We start from the raw sequence: 15257 nt of genomic DNA, 5'->3' as shown, positions 1-15257 counted from the left end.
ATGGATGCGGGGTACATTTAACGAATTATCTATATGCTGGACCCGAATACACTTATGAAGATACTACCAGATAGATTACTAGTCTAGGGTACCTGTTGAATAAGCGGTGCTTATCTACCAAGCTTCAACACCTACGAATGACCATCCCCAATCGCGTAAGCGTCTAACTACATTCTTATTTATACAACAGAAAAGCGCAGTTTTATAAAATTTGTTTAGGCAAAATATTGAATGTTCACGCTCATCAACAATCCGATCGTATTAATCAACTTTATTATTCGTTATTTATTATTCGTTATTTATCATTCCAATTGTTCCCATCCCTGTGGTTGATTGTCCTGTTTTCCTTGATTGATTAATCCTGTGGCCCAAAAACGCAAACACAGTTTGCGGACAATCAAGAAATCTCAACTGTAAAGAAGAACAAAAGAGAAAACATGACACCGATTTGTCAAGAAAGACTCATTCGCTATTGAATATCTCCGTTGGAGGAAAGCTGCGATCTCTTTCGCATCCTGTGCCTTGACGTCTCGTGCGAGTGTTGGGCGAAGAACATCTAATGGCTGGAATTCCATAGCGCAGAAAAGAAATTCAGATGGTTTGTTGATGGCTAGCAAATGCTTGATTCTCTTCCGGGCAATGTAGGTGATATACATGCGGTTACGAGCTGCATAAGCTTGCTCCTGGAACGCATCGTGACGTTGCAAGGCTTCGTGCTCAACTTCGGTCTGCGTTCGGGTTTCTGCAAACACAATTTGCTTCGCAGAGCGATAATTGCCGCCAGCCTCCTTCCACAGAATCTTGACTTTGGAGCTCTCTGTTACACTTGGCATGTAGTAGGCGATTTGAGTTATGGCCTGTTCTCGATCGCTTGTTTCGTATGTTTTACTGCCTGTCTTCTGTGTTTTTTCTCGCTTAGGTGATAGAGAGTCGTCCTCCTTAGCCTTCCGTTTCTTTGTAGGCGAGGAGATTGGCGTAGTGTTGAACACTCGGACTTCGACCCCAACTTCTTTGACTGTCAGAGCCTGCGGGGCGCCAGGGTGCATCAATGGCGCTGTGCTTTGAGGTTCCTAGCCTCGAAATACATCGGTCCACGTGGCATGGCGGTCGCTGTCCGTGATGGTTTCGGAACGTAGCGCCTGATAAAGGTCGTCGAAAGAGTGCCGCTTCAGACCCAAAGAAGAGAGTTCCTTCTTTATATGTTCAAGTTCGAATAACATCGCTATATATAGTGGTTAGCGGTGTTACCGAATCGTAAGTCAACTGAACATACCTAGGAGATGAGGTGAAGGAAGAGGCAGAGGTAGGAGTACTCTTTCAGGGTGATTTGAAAGTAGGTAAAGAGGAGAGGGGGTAAGAGAAGTGCATGGCAAGCAGTAGAAGTAGAGTTGCTGGGGAAATTGGTGTTATCTTGTAAAGAGTTATGCTGCCTGGGCACTGTGAGGCACTGTCAATTTTATTGAGCAATGAAATTGCGTATTGTCTAAGATCATTGCCATGTGTGTTCACTTCATGTCCATCCTTGGAGATGGTCTTCCAATTGTCCCAATTGCCTCAATACGCCTTTCTTAAGATGCCCACCGCGGGTATCTCAGATCCTCATATCCGTCCCCGTATAGCAAGCTCCTCATAACTCCAAGACTCCCAAACGCCTTAACATTCACTTTGGGCGCGATGTCTCCACGATAGATCATCACTCATCTGTCAAATCAAAGGCCTCCTTCCCGTCATCGAGCTTGAAGGCTTTCCATGGTCTAGTGGTAACTGGATGTTCATCCACCTCGCGTTTGATCCCAGAAGACTCCTGCTTGATCTGGTTTAGGTCAGCCAAATATGTCTAAATTAAAGCACAGTCCTCATCTGCTAAGCCAATGACACATTCGTTCCGCCCTCTTCCAACGGGAAAGTAACTTACATTATTGTCACGCAGTCTTTCCATTGCAAGACGTCGTATCTCACTCTCCGATAGATGAGAAAGAACGTCTTCACCATCGTCGGGCACAACTGGAGGCTCTGGTGAGGGAGTTTGTGGGGTGATCAGTTCGTGTTGTAGTGCTTCTGTATCACAGATAGTCAGTTTTTGTTCCGTGCCCGTTGCCAGAAAGTATACCATACTGTGCGATCGGTAATGAAAGAAGAAGTTTCCAGCAATAACTTCATTCTCGACATTGACCATGTCAGGAATAGGAACAATAGACCCCGTCTCAGCAAAGCTAGAATCTTTCAGTTCTACGCTAGCAAGAATGGTCCATTCTATACGTACGTAGTTGTATGGCTTACTACTTTGCCCTTCGACGCTTTCTCCGCGAAATCTTGTTGCTGCTCGGTGAGAGTTGGACAAGGACTTCCTTTGCACTGTTTCTTTGAACACTTGCTTGTTGAGATGACAATCCTGATCACTCCTAAGTCCTTGGCTCGGAAAAAATCTTCCTCAATCTTTGATTTGGAAGCAGAATCATCTATTTGAATTGTTAGTAGAAACTCTAAAACGCACTCATCTAGACATGCCTTTGGTGATAGGAGCAAATGTAAAATTCTTGACTACTCCTACTCACGCACCTGTAGAAAATAATGCGGACGATAGGTTTATGGTGATGTGCTTCTTGTTGAGTAATTCGCGCCTGTATATTCCATCATTGCCCCTCCATTCTCCATCAAGGTATATGTCCACCCAGACCGCGTCGTTGTTCCTGGGAATTTTGAAACCAGAAGAGTCTGTGACTTCGATAGCAAACTCGGCACCGGACTTGCACTGGATAGAGCAGTGTTTGATTGGTGTTGTGTCATCTGCTGTGCGAGTATGATCGATCATTTCGAAATCATCCGGGACTCCGTGTTCAGTCGCTAACTCCCCAGCGACCCGAACCCAGGCGGTGATGTGAGGAACCTCGACTAACACTGCCATAGTATTGGCGGCAGATTTGGTAACGAATGGCCCGAATGTAGGCGGTGGCGATGTTGATGTTGGTTCTGAGTGCCCAATGTAGGTTGAGGAAGAAGAGGGGAGGGAGGAAGTAGGGCCAGCGCTATGCATAAAAGTATGTAGGCAGGCAAGATTAGGCATTCAAATGATGTTGTGCATGTTAAGTGCTTGCAGCGGGCTGCTCCTGCGGCTGAAGGAAACTCCTCGTGGCCAGTGCTGATGAACTGCTGAAAGATACGCTCCTAGTTACCTAGTAAAGTGCGCGGTTAGAACAAAGAGATGCTGTTTTCCCCAATAAAATACTCACCCTACCTGGCCATCAGGTCTTTGTCTCTTCAAGAAAAAACTCGGATTGATAGGTCAAAGTTCAATAGTCGCTATAGTAGAAGTTGCCCAACACTACTAAGGTGGTCATGCCAAGTTGGATCATATAATGCCGCCTCCTCTCTCATCCCACTTCAGCATGAAACTGTCTGGTCTTGAGAACGAATTTGTACATTACCTGAAAATATCACCATCTTGGACACTATTAAAACTGACGCTGCATTAACACTGTCACACAAGTGATAAACACTAGGACTACTGCCTTGGGGCACTGTTTGTTTAGTTCCTTTCTGAATATTTCTCGTTTCCTTTTTCTTCTATTTGTTTTTCTCAACATCGCCACTTGCACCCATACGTCAATTTCTCTCCCGGATTTGAGAAATACACAGTGGGTAAGTTAGTTCATTCCTCTGTCGCCAATTGTCTGACTTGTTCAGCTGTACCCTCAGCATGAAACGGGACCCCAACGACTTTCACAACTCAGTACATCTAAGTTACTCTCATTCGATGTTCTGGTTATCTTTACAGACTGGATACTCATTCCGTGTAGCTGCCCCTCGAGTCAAGCAACAAACTTCCGGTGACTTATCAACTAAGGGAGATACCATGTACTATTCGCGAGATATATCGGGTGTTCCTATTCTTTAACTTGAATACATTGCCAATATCTCCTTCAATGCTGCGTATATCCGTGTTCCACGAGGTACCTAACACAAGCTGAACGAACTCCTCCGTGGCAGAAAAGTTTTGAAACAGCTCAGCAAGATTTAGAAGTAACTAGCACACCCAGCTCTGAGCAACGCCAACTTGAGTTGCGATTCTTGGTACATGGTGAGCTTCATAGCACCGCCGACCGGTTCGTCAAGCACGTAAGCAAACGCAAGCAGTAAGAGGAATCGAATGATCCCCTGGCGCCTTTCCTCGAACACTCACATGTTGAGAAGGCACACTCTTGGTCATGCGCCATAAGGACGCGTGCCTTGTAACTTTCGCTGTTTGTTTCCTCCTTATCTTGCTCGGTCTGGCAAAACTCTTCGACTGTGATGGTGTGAGAGGGCGAGCTAACAGTTGTTGACAGCTCCGATTGAAATACTGAAGTGGACATCGCCGAGTATCAGCATCCTTGAGGGCTTTATAAACAGCCAGCGCCGCTTCATCGTGTTCAGCGCTCGTCTTTTCAAGCATAACGCCTCCGATGGTGACGTTGCAGGGGTCGCCACTCTGGCGGTACAGATCTTCACTTCCGTCAGCCTTGACTGAAAGCAGATCTTTGTCTCGTTGAGGAGTTTGGATGATGGCGGCACGGAATACCTGAGTGGTCATGGTTGCGGTCTTCTGGTCCTGAACGGCTTGGTCACAGATCACACTTGCGCTATTGTGAAGGGGGTGCTGCTCAGCATTGAAGAAATGCATCAACTGATATCCGGCAGCGTTTGTGGGGAAGCCATCGGATCCAGGTGCTCTCTATACAAAGAAAAGCCAGAACTTTTCTTGCAGGCCACTTCTGCCGCCGCTGTTGGCAACACTTACTCCGCTGATGACAACGCTTCTGACGCCAATGATGTTGACAGTGATTCCAAGCGCTCATTCAGTGGTCACTCTGTTGACTGTATTGACTCGGGAATCCCATGTGGCTACCGAACAATGATCATCACTCGCCCGAAGGTCAAGGGTGTGTGCTGGGAAGATCACTCTACCTTATGTTTCTTTTGAGGGCGAAAGATTCCCTTGCCAGTTATATTGAACGCGCCAGCGAAGATGGCCTAGTCAAGATTTGAATTGAGATGACCTTCTCACGAGGTCATCAAGGCACAATCATTTGCAATCAACGGATTCAAGTATTCGCAGACATCAAAGCCGCATCCTCTCGAGTCAGCATGGCAAGAGGCCTACCGCTATACTCTTCGATTGAGCCAGAAGAGGCAACGAAGGTCAATCATTGAGGAGTTTCCTGGGATCGAAAACGTCGTCGAGGACAAAGCTGCCCCTGCGTTCATCCAGTCAATCATTAACGCACTACCGCTACGAATAAAAATCGCCTCACTGGTGCGAAGGAGTCTGTTGATCGACTGCATTTCGTAAGCGTTGCAGGATCGGGCAAGTCACATCTTATTGGGGTTCTGATGCTCTTCGCGGTATTTGAAAGTAGTGCATGCTGGAATTGCCAAAATGGAAATTCCGGTCCTTACAGTCTTCCCGTTCCCGCGAACAGAAATGGGCGATGCGATCAAGCACCTCCATTTTATCACGGTATTGGCCGAGAATATAGACATCCTTCTTTTAGATTGCGTCAATCATGCCTTCGATCCTCATACAGCATTGCCACACGGGTTGGTCTACCTAGACAAGCCCAACAAACTTAGAATCCTCTTCATCACGAACACCAATGTTGGGATTGGAGCGTTTTTCAGGCGATTGTTACAAACCTTCAGCAGCCAGAGAATGCGGCGTGCAACCGCTGTCATTACACCGGGCATACGCGCGACGCACTATTCCAAAATGTTCCAAGTGCAGTGGCCCGCATGGTGAGCATGCTTGCCGAAAGGAAGTCAAGTACTGCCCTCCAATACGAAAACAAAACTTCCGTGAAGGCGCTCAATCAGTCTGACCCATTTCCTATCCTCGGTGGAGCGAATAGTGATGCCAATCGGGGAGATGATCAAGACGTGGGCACTACCGACCAGGGCAATGCAGAGCCTGATGACTCCAATTGCTAAGGGTAAAAGGTCGGTGGGACGGTGGAATGAATTGTGATATATGCTAGAAGGTTTGCCTCAGGGTATCAGAAAAATTGGACGCTGTTAGCATAATGAACTAAACGACTAGGCCACTTTATGATATCTAGATCATACTTCTTAGGTTGTTTATTTTTGTACATTTGCTTTGACAGTACCTACCCGCCATTCAATACCACTCGGCTGGCAAATAACCACAATGAATAAACATGTGTCCTAAGACATGTTCACAGTAGAAATAAATCATAGATCCCTAGTTTCTTCATGGCATATTGGCTCATGTTAATCTCGCGACCTATTGGGGAGTAATATTGGATGTATCGGCTCTACCCCTGGAACGAGTTTTGGCACCGCTGTTGCAGTTAAGTGCATGTCCACGACTCACGTGAGGAGCCCAAGCAGTCCGAGGGTCTAGTCTCTGAGGGCTCAAGCATATCTAGGGAAAGAGATAGTCCGGGTGACAGGAGTTCCCGGGACAGCTGTGACATGTTAGCTTGGGGGGGACCATCCGGGGGGCCTCTTACCTCCCGAAGACTGCCGGTGCAACTCTTCCTTATACCCAGTCTTATTGGCCATTCCAGTGATGTATTGGGCGAAATAGACTTATTCATTACCGCTGGACCGGGCTGGGCTACTGTCCGCAACGTGGGTGTCGGGAATACAGAACCCAGTCCACCGCGTGGCATCAGCTCTCATCTACCAGTGCCCAAGCATGTTGACGTCCATTGCGGCAATACAAAGTCTGGGGTCAAGGTAGATCTACAGCACTTGCAGGAAGTAGACGTCGTCTGACACATCTAACCACACACCCAAAGCTCACAAGAACGGAGCCGTGTCCGCCCCAGATTGAATCGGTCCCTAGTCGGGGATGAGGAGAAACACTTGCGGCCCCGGATGTGGGGTAACCGCATGCGCACTGAGAGGCCTAAACAGCGGTAGCAATGATCATTAATCTAGCGGGGTAAAGAAGCAAAAACTGGGGTAGCGGACCCGTAGTCTAACTCCAGATGCCGCAATGTTGAAGGGTGCGGATGAATGAGCTTGGGTGATGTCTTGTTGGAATCGGGACTTGCGGCAGGTCCAGGACAATGTCTGAGGATCTCCAATCTCAACAATTGCGGCTCCAGGGTCTTGTGTGGAGCGCATGGCCTGTCATGTTGCTTTATCTAGACTGCGGTTGGGACAAGTACGTAGCGAGATGAGGCTGGGTTGCAAGTTGGAGTTGTCCGCACTCGAATGAGATTGTTGGACATGTAAGATTGTCGTGTTTAGGGGCTAATAAACATGCCGGTTCGAATTTTGAGCAAATTCACTGTCTTTGTTGTACTTTGTGAGTCTGTTGATGATCATCTAGGTTCGGGTACCTTGATCTTGGGGTTAGACTATCTAGCCCCATGATGGATATACCTGAGCTATGACTTTTGCTTGGGCACTAGGCCTAGGTAACATACTTGGAATGGTAGATCATTTTTAGAGTCTACAAGAACCTATGGGGTCATGTATCAACGCATTGATGGTAAAAGAATGAGATGAGGTCTATTGATGATGTCTGTTGTTGGATACCAGCACCAAAATGAGGCACATCATGCCATAACAACAGAAATGATTGGTCAGATGGAATCTGGAATACGAATCGGTCAAGTGCAAATGCTTGACCTTGTGATTGAGCTCTGATGTCGGTTGAGAGTCTAGAGTCGAGAGTCGAGAGTCTGGGGGATGTTCAGAGACTGAAGTCGCTACGGAAGCGGGGTGTGAGTGTGAGTGGGGCCGTCCCCGCCTTTGCCGGCGAGGCGGAGACGGAGACGCAGCGGAGCCGCAATTGCCTTTTGTCTCTCCCCTCTCAGGTAAGGTCTCGAAATAAAAGACAGGGCAGGACAAGACAAGGCAAGTCTGCGGGTCCGCGAAGCCAAAGCCAAAACTAAAGACAACACGAGGCTTTACTCTTTTTTGACTTTCAACATTTGTTCGGTCATAGGGAACGTCACTGGTAGCGGGGAAACTAGACAGAATGAGGAACATGAGCAGAGAATACCCTCACTCCAGACTAGGGTGAACGGCTCTTCCCCAGGAATTTGGAGAGCCGCTCACTTTGCCTGAATGTTAGGTTTGAAGGGCAATAGGTAGTGTTACAGTTAGACGCCCCCCTTAGCAGGGTCATTTCATGCGGGGTCAAAGTCACTGCAGTTCGAGATGTTCGCTATCCTTTACGCCGAAGACGAAGACCCTCTTTCTACTGGTCTCATAGCAACCATTAGCTACTGTAGAAATTAAAATTTTGAATAATATTGGTAATAGCTGTGGAGGCGAAAAGATATCCTTGTTGATGAGTTTTAATGTACGAGAAAGGAAAGTGTGATGTATCTGTTTGACGGTAGACGTGAAGATCTTAATTGCCCCACCAGTGTACTATCTAGACTACATTGTTTGTGCCACCAGAACAACTCTCGAAGTAACTGCCAGGAGAATGGAATCAATCTAGTCCATCAAGGTACTGCGCCGTTTTGTCATTCTCACACGCGGCTGTGGCTTTTCTTGGGGGCGGTCAAAAGCGGTTCCGAAGCAGTGAATCAACATCTCACCCATTCGAATTGCCTGTAATGTAATACCCCATGTTGTTAGTCTAAATTATCGAATGATTTCCCCAGACCGAGCAAGGATTCAACTGCACTGTAGATATCGCTTGGCCATGCAGATGGTTAAGATCCATTACCCTAGACACCATCATGACCACCGAAATGGACAAAAGGAACCTGTAATGATCGCATGTCTACAAGAAATGCGCTAGCGATGGGATTGGTCACCCTTGACCCTGAAGAAGGGTTCGGGATAATAACGTATGGTTCGATCACGATGTGGCTGCGGTTCACTGTAGAATGTCGTTGATTAGAGTTGATCAGCACCGACTGCACTGTAACTGTAACAGGCTACGACTTAAAATGCGGCACTCTGTTTGATACGGCATTATTAGCAAATAGCACCGACTATTTAGTCGTAGTTCAAGGATGAACTGTCCAAGCTTTGGAGACTTGATGTTCCATTGCCGCCCATGCATTATTAGTTTACAGATGGCGGTACGACAGTGAAAGAGCATGTCCCTACCTAGAGTGCCTGGGATTGTCGGCTCCGGGGTTCTGCATGCATCATTGATAGCTTGATTTGTCAGAGATGGTGGTGGTGGTGCTATGCAACCTGCCAATTCAGATGTATTACAGCACTGTTTGTATCTCTCTCTTCAGAAAAGACAAATATTCACAGCACTCGAGTTCCACCAAAAGCTTTGACATGTCGTACTCAAGCTATTTTCTGACGCATGAGTCGAGTAAAGCCTTGACACGTCTCGAAAGGGACCCTTTAAAAGCTCTGACAACTTCAAAATCCGCACTTTTTTACTATTTACTGTTAAGCTTGACCTCTTTAGTAGAGATCCCCTCCTTAAAACTCCATCAACGTGTCTATCCATTGGCCACTGGTGGGTTCCCTGTGGGGTAAGCTTTTCAAGGTCTGGTGACGGGCTTCGGGTCTTTGCTTTCTATCGGCTCTTTTGATTTGTAGATTTACCAGATCTCTTATCCACTTTGGCGGGGGAAAAAGATGGTTGTGGAATCAAAGGGTAGCTACCGGGTTCTATGAACAGAATCAGAAGCTAGATCCGTAAACCAACCAGACAGATAGGTAGATAGGGATAAAGAAAATGCCAGATAACAGTGCCATTTGTTGAAGAAGTGCCAGATTGTTGTTTGCTTTTTGTCGGCATGCATGCTATGTACATATATGTAGTACCGCATCTATATCCCTGTAATGCCCCGCGCTTCAGTTCACTTCTATCTGAGAACAGACAGTTCTGTCCATGTCTATCTCATCATTGGGGTTGTACCGGCTTAGAGGAGACTCTTACCATTGAGCCGTTCCGAACCTATTCACTGTAGATACAGCTCCAAAAGCCGAGACAGTTACGTGACGTTTCGACTACTAACCACATCTGTTGGTGCAGCAGCCGCCATACAATCTTGTTCCACCTCCGCCACTACGGCAGCCCAATAATTACAGTACAATGCTCCGCAAAGGTCCTCTCTTCGGGGGACCCATTCTTTCTTCCGGATGCCGTCCGTCCGCTCACGCCGCTCTACTCTTGTCGCCGCCGCCGCAAATCTGAGCGAACCACTGAGAGGTTAACCGTTCAATTGAATGGACCACAACCCACATGGTCCCCTAGAAAAACAAGCTACAGCTGTACGTACCTCCCTGTACCTTGCTTCGCACTGCAACTAAAAGCACCTTGAGACGTGTGAGGCGAGGCTGTTGCGGGGAAAGTTGGCGTCACTCAACACTAACACCCCCCTCTCCCCTCCACCACCTCCACCGAGGTTCACGTATCACACCCCCCCTTCACAACTGTAGTGCTTTCATTCTCCCACCCAAAAACCGAAAAACCCCGCGTCGTTCTCAAGAATAAATACTCTGCTTTCCGTCGTCGATATTTCCAATTCTCTCCTCCAGATCATCTCTCTCATCCACAACTCTCATCTTCTCTTTCATATAAATCTCCTCACCTTTGATACCCCAATACCCCCCTCTCTTTATATCACATAACATACTATACACAATGGCTCTCACCGTCGAGCTGTCCACTCCTGTTACTGGTACCTACCAGCAGCCCATTGGCCTGTAAGCTACCACCCTGAGTAACCTAAATCAAAATCTCTTGGAAAATACTAACACATATCCTAGCTTCATCGGCGGCAAGTGGGTTGAGGGTGTCGACAAGGGAAAATTTGAAGTTATCAACCCCTCCACCGAGGAGGTCATCACCTCCGTCTGCGAGGGTACCGAAAAGGATATCGACCTGGCTGTCACCGCTGCCCGCAAGGCTTTCGATGGCGAGTGGAAGCAGACTACTCCCCAGGCTCGAGGCAACCTCCTCCTCAAGCTTGCCGACCTCGCCGAGAAGAACCTCGACCTCCTCGCCGCTGTTGAGTCTCTCGACAACGGAAAGTCCATCACCAACGCTCGTGGCGATGTCGGTGCTGTTGTTGGCTGCCTTCGATACTACGGTGGTTGGGCCGACAAGATTGAGGGCAAGACCATCGATATTGCTCCCGAGATGTTCCACTACACCCGATCCGAGCCTGTAAGTTATCATGCATATCGACATGCACTATCCCAATGCTAATCTCATTCATAGATCGGTGTCTGCGGTCAGATTATCCCCTGGAACTTCCCCCTTCTCATGCTGGCATGGAAGATTGGACCTGCTCTGGCCACTGGTAACACTATCGTCATGAAGACTGCTGAGCAGACTCCTCTCTCCGCTCTTGTCTTCACTCAGTTCATCGAGCAGGCTGGTTTCCCTGCCGGTGTCTTCAACCTTGTCTCCGGTTACGGCAAGACTGCCGGTGCCGCCCTCTCCTCTCACATGGACGTTGACAAGATCGCCTTCACTGGTTCCACCGTCATTGGCCGACAGATCATGAAGGCTGCTGCTTCTTCCAACCTCAAGAAGGTCACCCTCGAGCTTGGTGGCAAGTCCCCCAACATCGTCTTCGAGGACGCTGACATCGAGGAGGCCATTAACTGGGTCAACTTCGGTATCTACTACAACCACGGCCAGTGCTGCTGTGCCGGTACCCGTATCTTCGTCCAGGAGTCCATCTACGACAAGTTCCTCGCTGCCTTCAAGAAGCGAGCTGAGGAGAACAAGGTTGGCGACCCCTTCAACGAGGAGACCTTCCAGGGTCCCCAGGTCTCTCAGCTCCAGTACGACCGTATCATGGGCTACATCAAGGCCGGTAAGGACGAGGGCGCCACTGTTGAGACTGGTGGTGAGCGTCTCGGTGACAAGGGTTACTTCATCAAGCCCACCATCTTCTCCAACGTCCGCCCCGACATGAAGATCATGCAGGAGGAGATTTTCGGCCCTGTCTGCGCTATTTCCAAGTTTAAGGACGAGGCTGAGGTCATTGACCTTGCCCACGACACCGCTTACGGTCTCGCTGCCGCTGTTCACACCAAGAACCTCAACACAGCCCTCCGCGTTTCCAACGCTCTCAAGGCCGGCACAGTCTGGGTGAACTGCTATAACATGCTTCACCATCAGGTAAGAATCAGATACCCAACGCTCAGAATAACTACTAATCGATACATAGCTTCCCTTTGGAGGGTACAAAGAGAGCGGAATTGGACGAGAACTCGGCGAGGCAGCCCTCGCCAACTACACACAGAACAAGTCTGTTGCCATCAAGCTGTACTAAACATAGCAAAGCGAATTGTGGGGACTTGGGAAGGAAATATGGGCGGCGTTGTAACTGCATGATCAATCTGTATATGATTCCACTTTAGTTTTACGTATTTGATGAAGAAATGTTAAAGAAATCGTCAAAAACTGTCCGATATCATGATCTGTGAGGTTGGTGTTTTTGTGTTTTGGTCCAGTTACCCGATTAGGAAATGCGCGCACGGGTCATCCCGCCGGGCCACAATAACGAAAAGCTTAATGTCTACACGAAGGAGCGATTGTCATGAATCAATTTGTTTTACTGACTGAAATTAATCTGATGCTGTCTTTCATAGATCACCATGGAGTTGTGTCGTCGCATCACTTTGGTGCCAAGACCAACGGGCGACAATACCCCGATGCCCCCACTCGGTGTAATTACCACCGAGATGTATTCAGCACTAAAGAATAGCAAAGTCGACGAGAATATTGAGGGGCCCCGTTGATTTACATCGCCAGTGATCACCCAACCCTTTGGATTGAAAAGCGCAATTGGGACGAGAGTTACCAGTTCTCCCATGGTAAAGGCTTCATCTATCAACACGAGCTCGAGGTCGAAGTGGGAACGGAACTGGAAGTCCGCGGCAGCAGTTGTTATGGACAAAACAACACCTTCGAACTGGAGCAAATACTGCACGAAGAGTTCTTTGATCCATGCTTTTAAAATGGAGACGTATTCCTTTTCAAGCTGTTCGCCATGTTGGATCCGTGCCAAAAATTCGTTCAGGGCCCCAAATCTCTCGGGTTTCTGGCTCAGGTATTCTAGAGCAACACTGCACAGGGATCCGTCGTTGTTGTGGCGATACTTGGCTTCGCGGAGACCATCTCGGGTCTCTTGGGTTTGGATGGAGATGCGCGTAACTGTAGTCTGAGGAATGAACTGGTCCATCAGAGCACTCAGCTCCTGTTCCGCCTCAAGTTTGTCCAACTGGCCATTGGCAGGAATACCTCTGTTAGAGGCCGAGCTAATTTCTCTATTCACGGAGTACAGTCTCATGACCTGGAAGTGAGAACTGGTTTCAATTCCGAGGTTGTCAAGTCTCTGCTTGAGGCGATTGTAGAAAGCTTCAAGCCCGACATTGTTGTCCAAGACATACATGAATTTTGCCTTCAAGGACCCTTGCTGGTTGATAGCGTCGACTGTGTCATGGATACCATAGAACATGTAAAGAATCATGAATTCCAGTAGGTAGGGCTTTCCACTCCCAGCGACGCCAGGGATGAAGTGAAGACCGGCGTTCGTGTTACGCATGTTGCATATAGCCATTCTCATGTCAGGGTCCATGTGTTTGAAGATATCGGCAAGGTATTTGAATCCCTTGTTTTCAACGATTCTCATGATTCCAGGAAGCTCGCTGAGGAGGTTGGTAGGTTCGGGAAGGGGAGTGAAGCCCAGAAGGTACCCATACGCTTCGAGGCTTCTTGGGGATGGCGGTGGACTAACGCTTGGAGTATGGTTTAGAGCGTCGATTGCGAGTGACTCTACTCTGAGTGGCTTTACTGAGAAATCCACCTTCAAGCGGACGATGGTTGCGTTGGTCGTTTGACAGAGATGATCGAAGAAGGCGCGAGTTGTTTCCGAATCCTCGGGCTTGATGAAATCAACTCCAAGACAAGTGGCTATCGGCAATCCCTCGTCGCCGACGTTTGCGCTCTTGTTGATAGGCGCTCTCACTGCGAAAACATGGTACTTGGAGTGGAGGTTAGGGATTTGGAGACCGATGCGCATCGCACTGAACCAGACCTCTTTGTCATTGGTATTGCCATTGCCTGTGCCTGGCACTGCGAGATCGGGGTGATCTAAGAGCGATTCTATGGTGAGAAGACGCTTTTGGATGAGTTCATATTTTTGGTTGTCATTGTTGTACTCGTCATAGGCAAAAACTATAAGTTCCTTTGTCTCTTGAGCAGTGAGTCCACGCTGGAGATAGTCGCGGGATTCCTCGTTGACAGACGACATAGGGTCCGGATGGCCTTGTGTGTGCAACAAGGCAGTGTACATTGCAGAACAAGCCTCTTCCTGTTGGTTGCCATCCAAGACAACTTCCGCTTTGCCACCCGAATTGCGAGTACTAGTAGAATAGATGGCATCGGGGAAAGACACTTTGCAAGCTTCGCCAATCTGTGGCATCGAACGATGATCTTCGGCAGGATCGTAAATGAGAAGATACTTGAAGCCACGCGTGTGCTTGAGCTGAAAACCAAACATTGAGAATGTTCCATCACTCAGCTGTTCCGCACGTACCCACTGAATGCTGTCATTGTAGTGTGACTAGCACATGCTGTACAACAGATATTGGCCCTGTGCAGCGAATGTATAGAGCCGGAGACCATGCACATCGGAGGGCCATGATGCTGATCCAGGTAAAGGGCAGTGGCCAAGGTTCATTTGGCAGACCTGAGGGGAATGGGCGAAGTATCGGGATAGAGGAGAGGCAGCCCTGTCCTGATCCTTACGGCTGTTGATAAGATTTCGCAGAACAGAAACATGATGAGCAACATGCAGTGTGAACAGCATAGTAATAGTGACAGGGTCGCGAGACTTGAGCATTGTCGCGATGTCAAAGAGTTGGCCAGATAGAGATATAGCCCCGATACTTCGCAGCTTCTGCAGAGTTTGGGGCGATATGCTGACGGCCACACGATTGGCAGTGAGCCGGAGCTCGGCAGCTGTGGTAGTCTTGTCTTGGGCGCCATTAGAAAATCGAGCGACAGCCACGGTTGGATCGGGTATTAAATTGGTCTCGATTTGGTCGAGATGGTAAGCCCAGATCAAGATGTGTCCCACTTCGTCGTTCTCAAGGCCGGGCCCGTGAACTTAAAGGCCGATACGGACAAAGGCATGGTCTTTGACAGCGGCATAGCCAGTAATCGAAGTATCTAACGAATTCTTGCCCTGTGATTGATCGATGTACTTGCAGTATTCCACACTTGGTGCGCTGATTGGCGTCTCACCAATACACAGGTACCCGTGAAAGGTTTTGGTCCAAGACCCCGAATCCAT

General features: G+C 48.3%; 4 protein-coding genes across 4 annotated transcripts; 1 reads left to right on the top strand and 3 right to left on the bottom strand.

Moving 5' to 3' along the window:
* Positions 1-199: 199 nt before the first annotated feature.
* On the bottom strand, positions 200-1046 carry EDB82DRAFT_552148 (uncharacterized protein; the record flags this gene model as incomplete). The annotated part of the gene is made up of 1 exon (XM_025727567.2): positions 200-1046. The coding sequence occupies one exon, from the start codon at positions 1044-1046 to the stop codon at positions 408-410; it is 639 nt and encodes a 212-aa protein (XP_025588439.2). The 3' UTR covers positions 200-407.
* A 313-nt stretch (positions 1047-1359) lies between these two features.
* On the bottom strand, positions 1360-3243 carry EDB82DRAFT_552145 (uncharacterized protein; the record flags this gene model as incomplete). The annotated part of the gene is made up of 5 exons (XM_065609580.1): positions 1360-1813; positions 1916-2213; positions 2264-2459; positions 2560-3026; positions 3236-3243. 5 exons carry the CDS (start codon positions 3241-3243, stop codon positions 1694-1696), a joined length of 1089 nt encoding a protein of 362 aa, XP_065465827.1. The 3' UTR covers positions 1360-1693.
* A 7122-nt stretch (positions 3244-10365) lies between these two features.
* EDB82DRAFT_490633 (aldehyde dehydrogenase domain-containing protein) lies at positions 10366-12361 on the top strand. The gene is made up of 4 exons (XM_025727622.2): positions 10366-10647; positions 10711-11110; positions 11165-12076; positions 12126-12361. The coding sequence occupies exons 1-4, from the start codon at positions 10586-10588 to the stop codon at positions 12228-12230; spliced, it is 1479 nt and encodes a 492-aa protein (XP_025588444.1). The 5' UTR covers positions 10366-10585; the 3' UTR covers positions 12231-12361.
* Positions 12362-12455: 94 nt separating this feature from the next.
* On the bottom strand, positions 12456-15257 carry EDB82DRAFT_552138 (uncharacterized protein; the record flags this gene model as incomplete). Its single annotated transcript, XM_065609579.1, has 3 exons — positions 12456-14501; positions 14652-14996; positions 15090-15257. 3 exons carry the CDS (start codon positions 15255-15257, stop codon positions 12513-12515), a joined length of 2502 nt encoding a protein of 833 aa, XP_065465826.1. The 3' UTR covers positions 12456-12512.

The sequence above is a fragment of the Fusarium venenatum genome (genome assembly GCF_020744135.1).
Source record: "Fusarium venenatum strain MPI-CAGE-CH-0201 chromosome Unknown EDB82scaffold_1, whole genome shotgun sequence".
Classification (NCBI taxonomy): domain Eukaryota; kingdom Fungi; phylum Ascomycota; class Sordariomycetes; order Hypocreales; family Nectriaceae; genus Fusarium; species Fusarium venenatum.
This window is presented reverse-complemented; position numbering and strand designations above follow the sequence as displayed.

Bases quoted from the DNA above. Each gene is read 5' to 3' on its own strand.
- EDB82DRAFT_490633 (XM_025727622.2), top strand. From the start codon at position 10,586: ATGGCTCTCACCGTCGAGCTGTCCACTCCTGTTACTGGTACCTACCAG. The intron at 10,648-10,710 runs GTAAGCTACCAC...CACATATCCTAG, and splicing joins TACCAGCAGCCCATTGGCCT to CTTCATCGGCGGCAAGTGGG. The intron at 12,077-12,125 runs GTAAGAATCAGA...ATCGATACATAG, and splicing joins ATAACATGCTTCACCATCAG to CTTCCCTTTGGAGGGTACAA.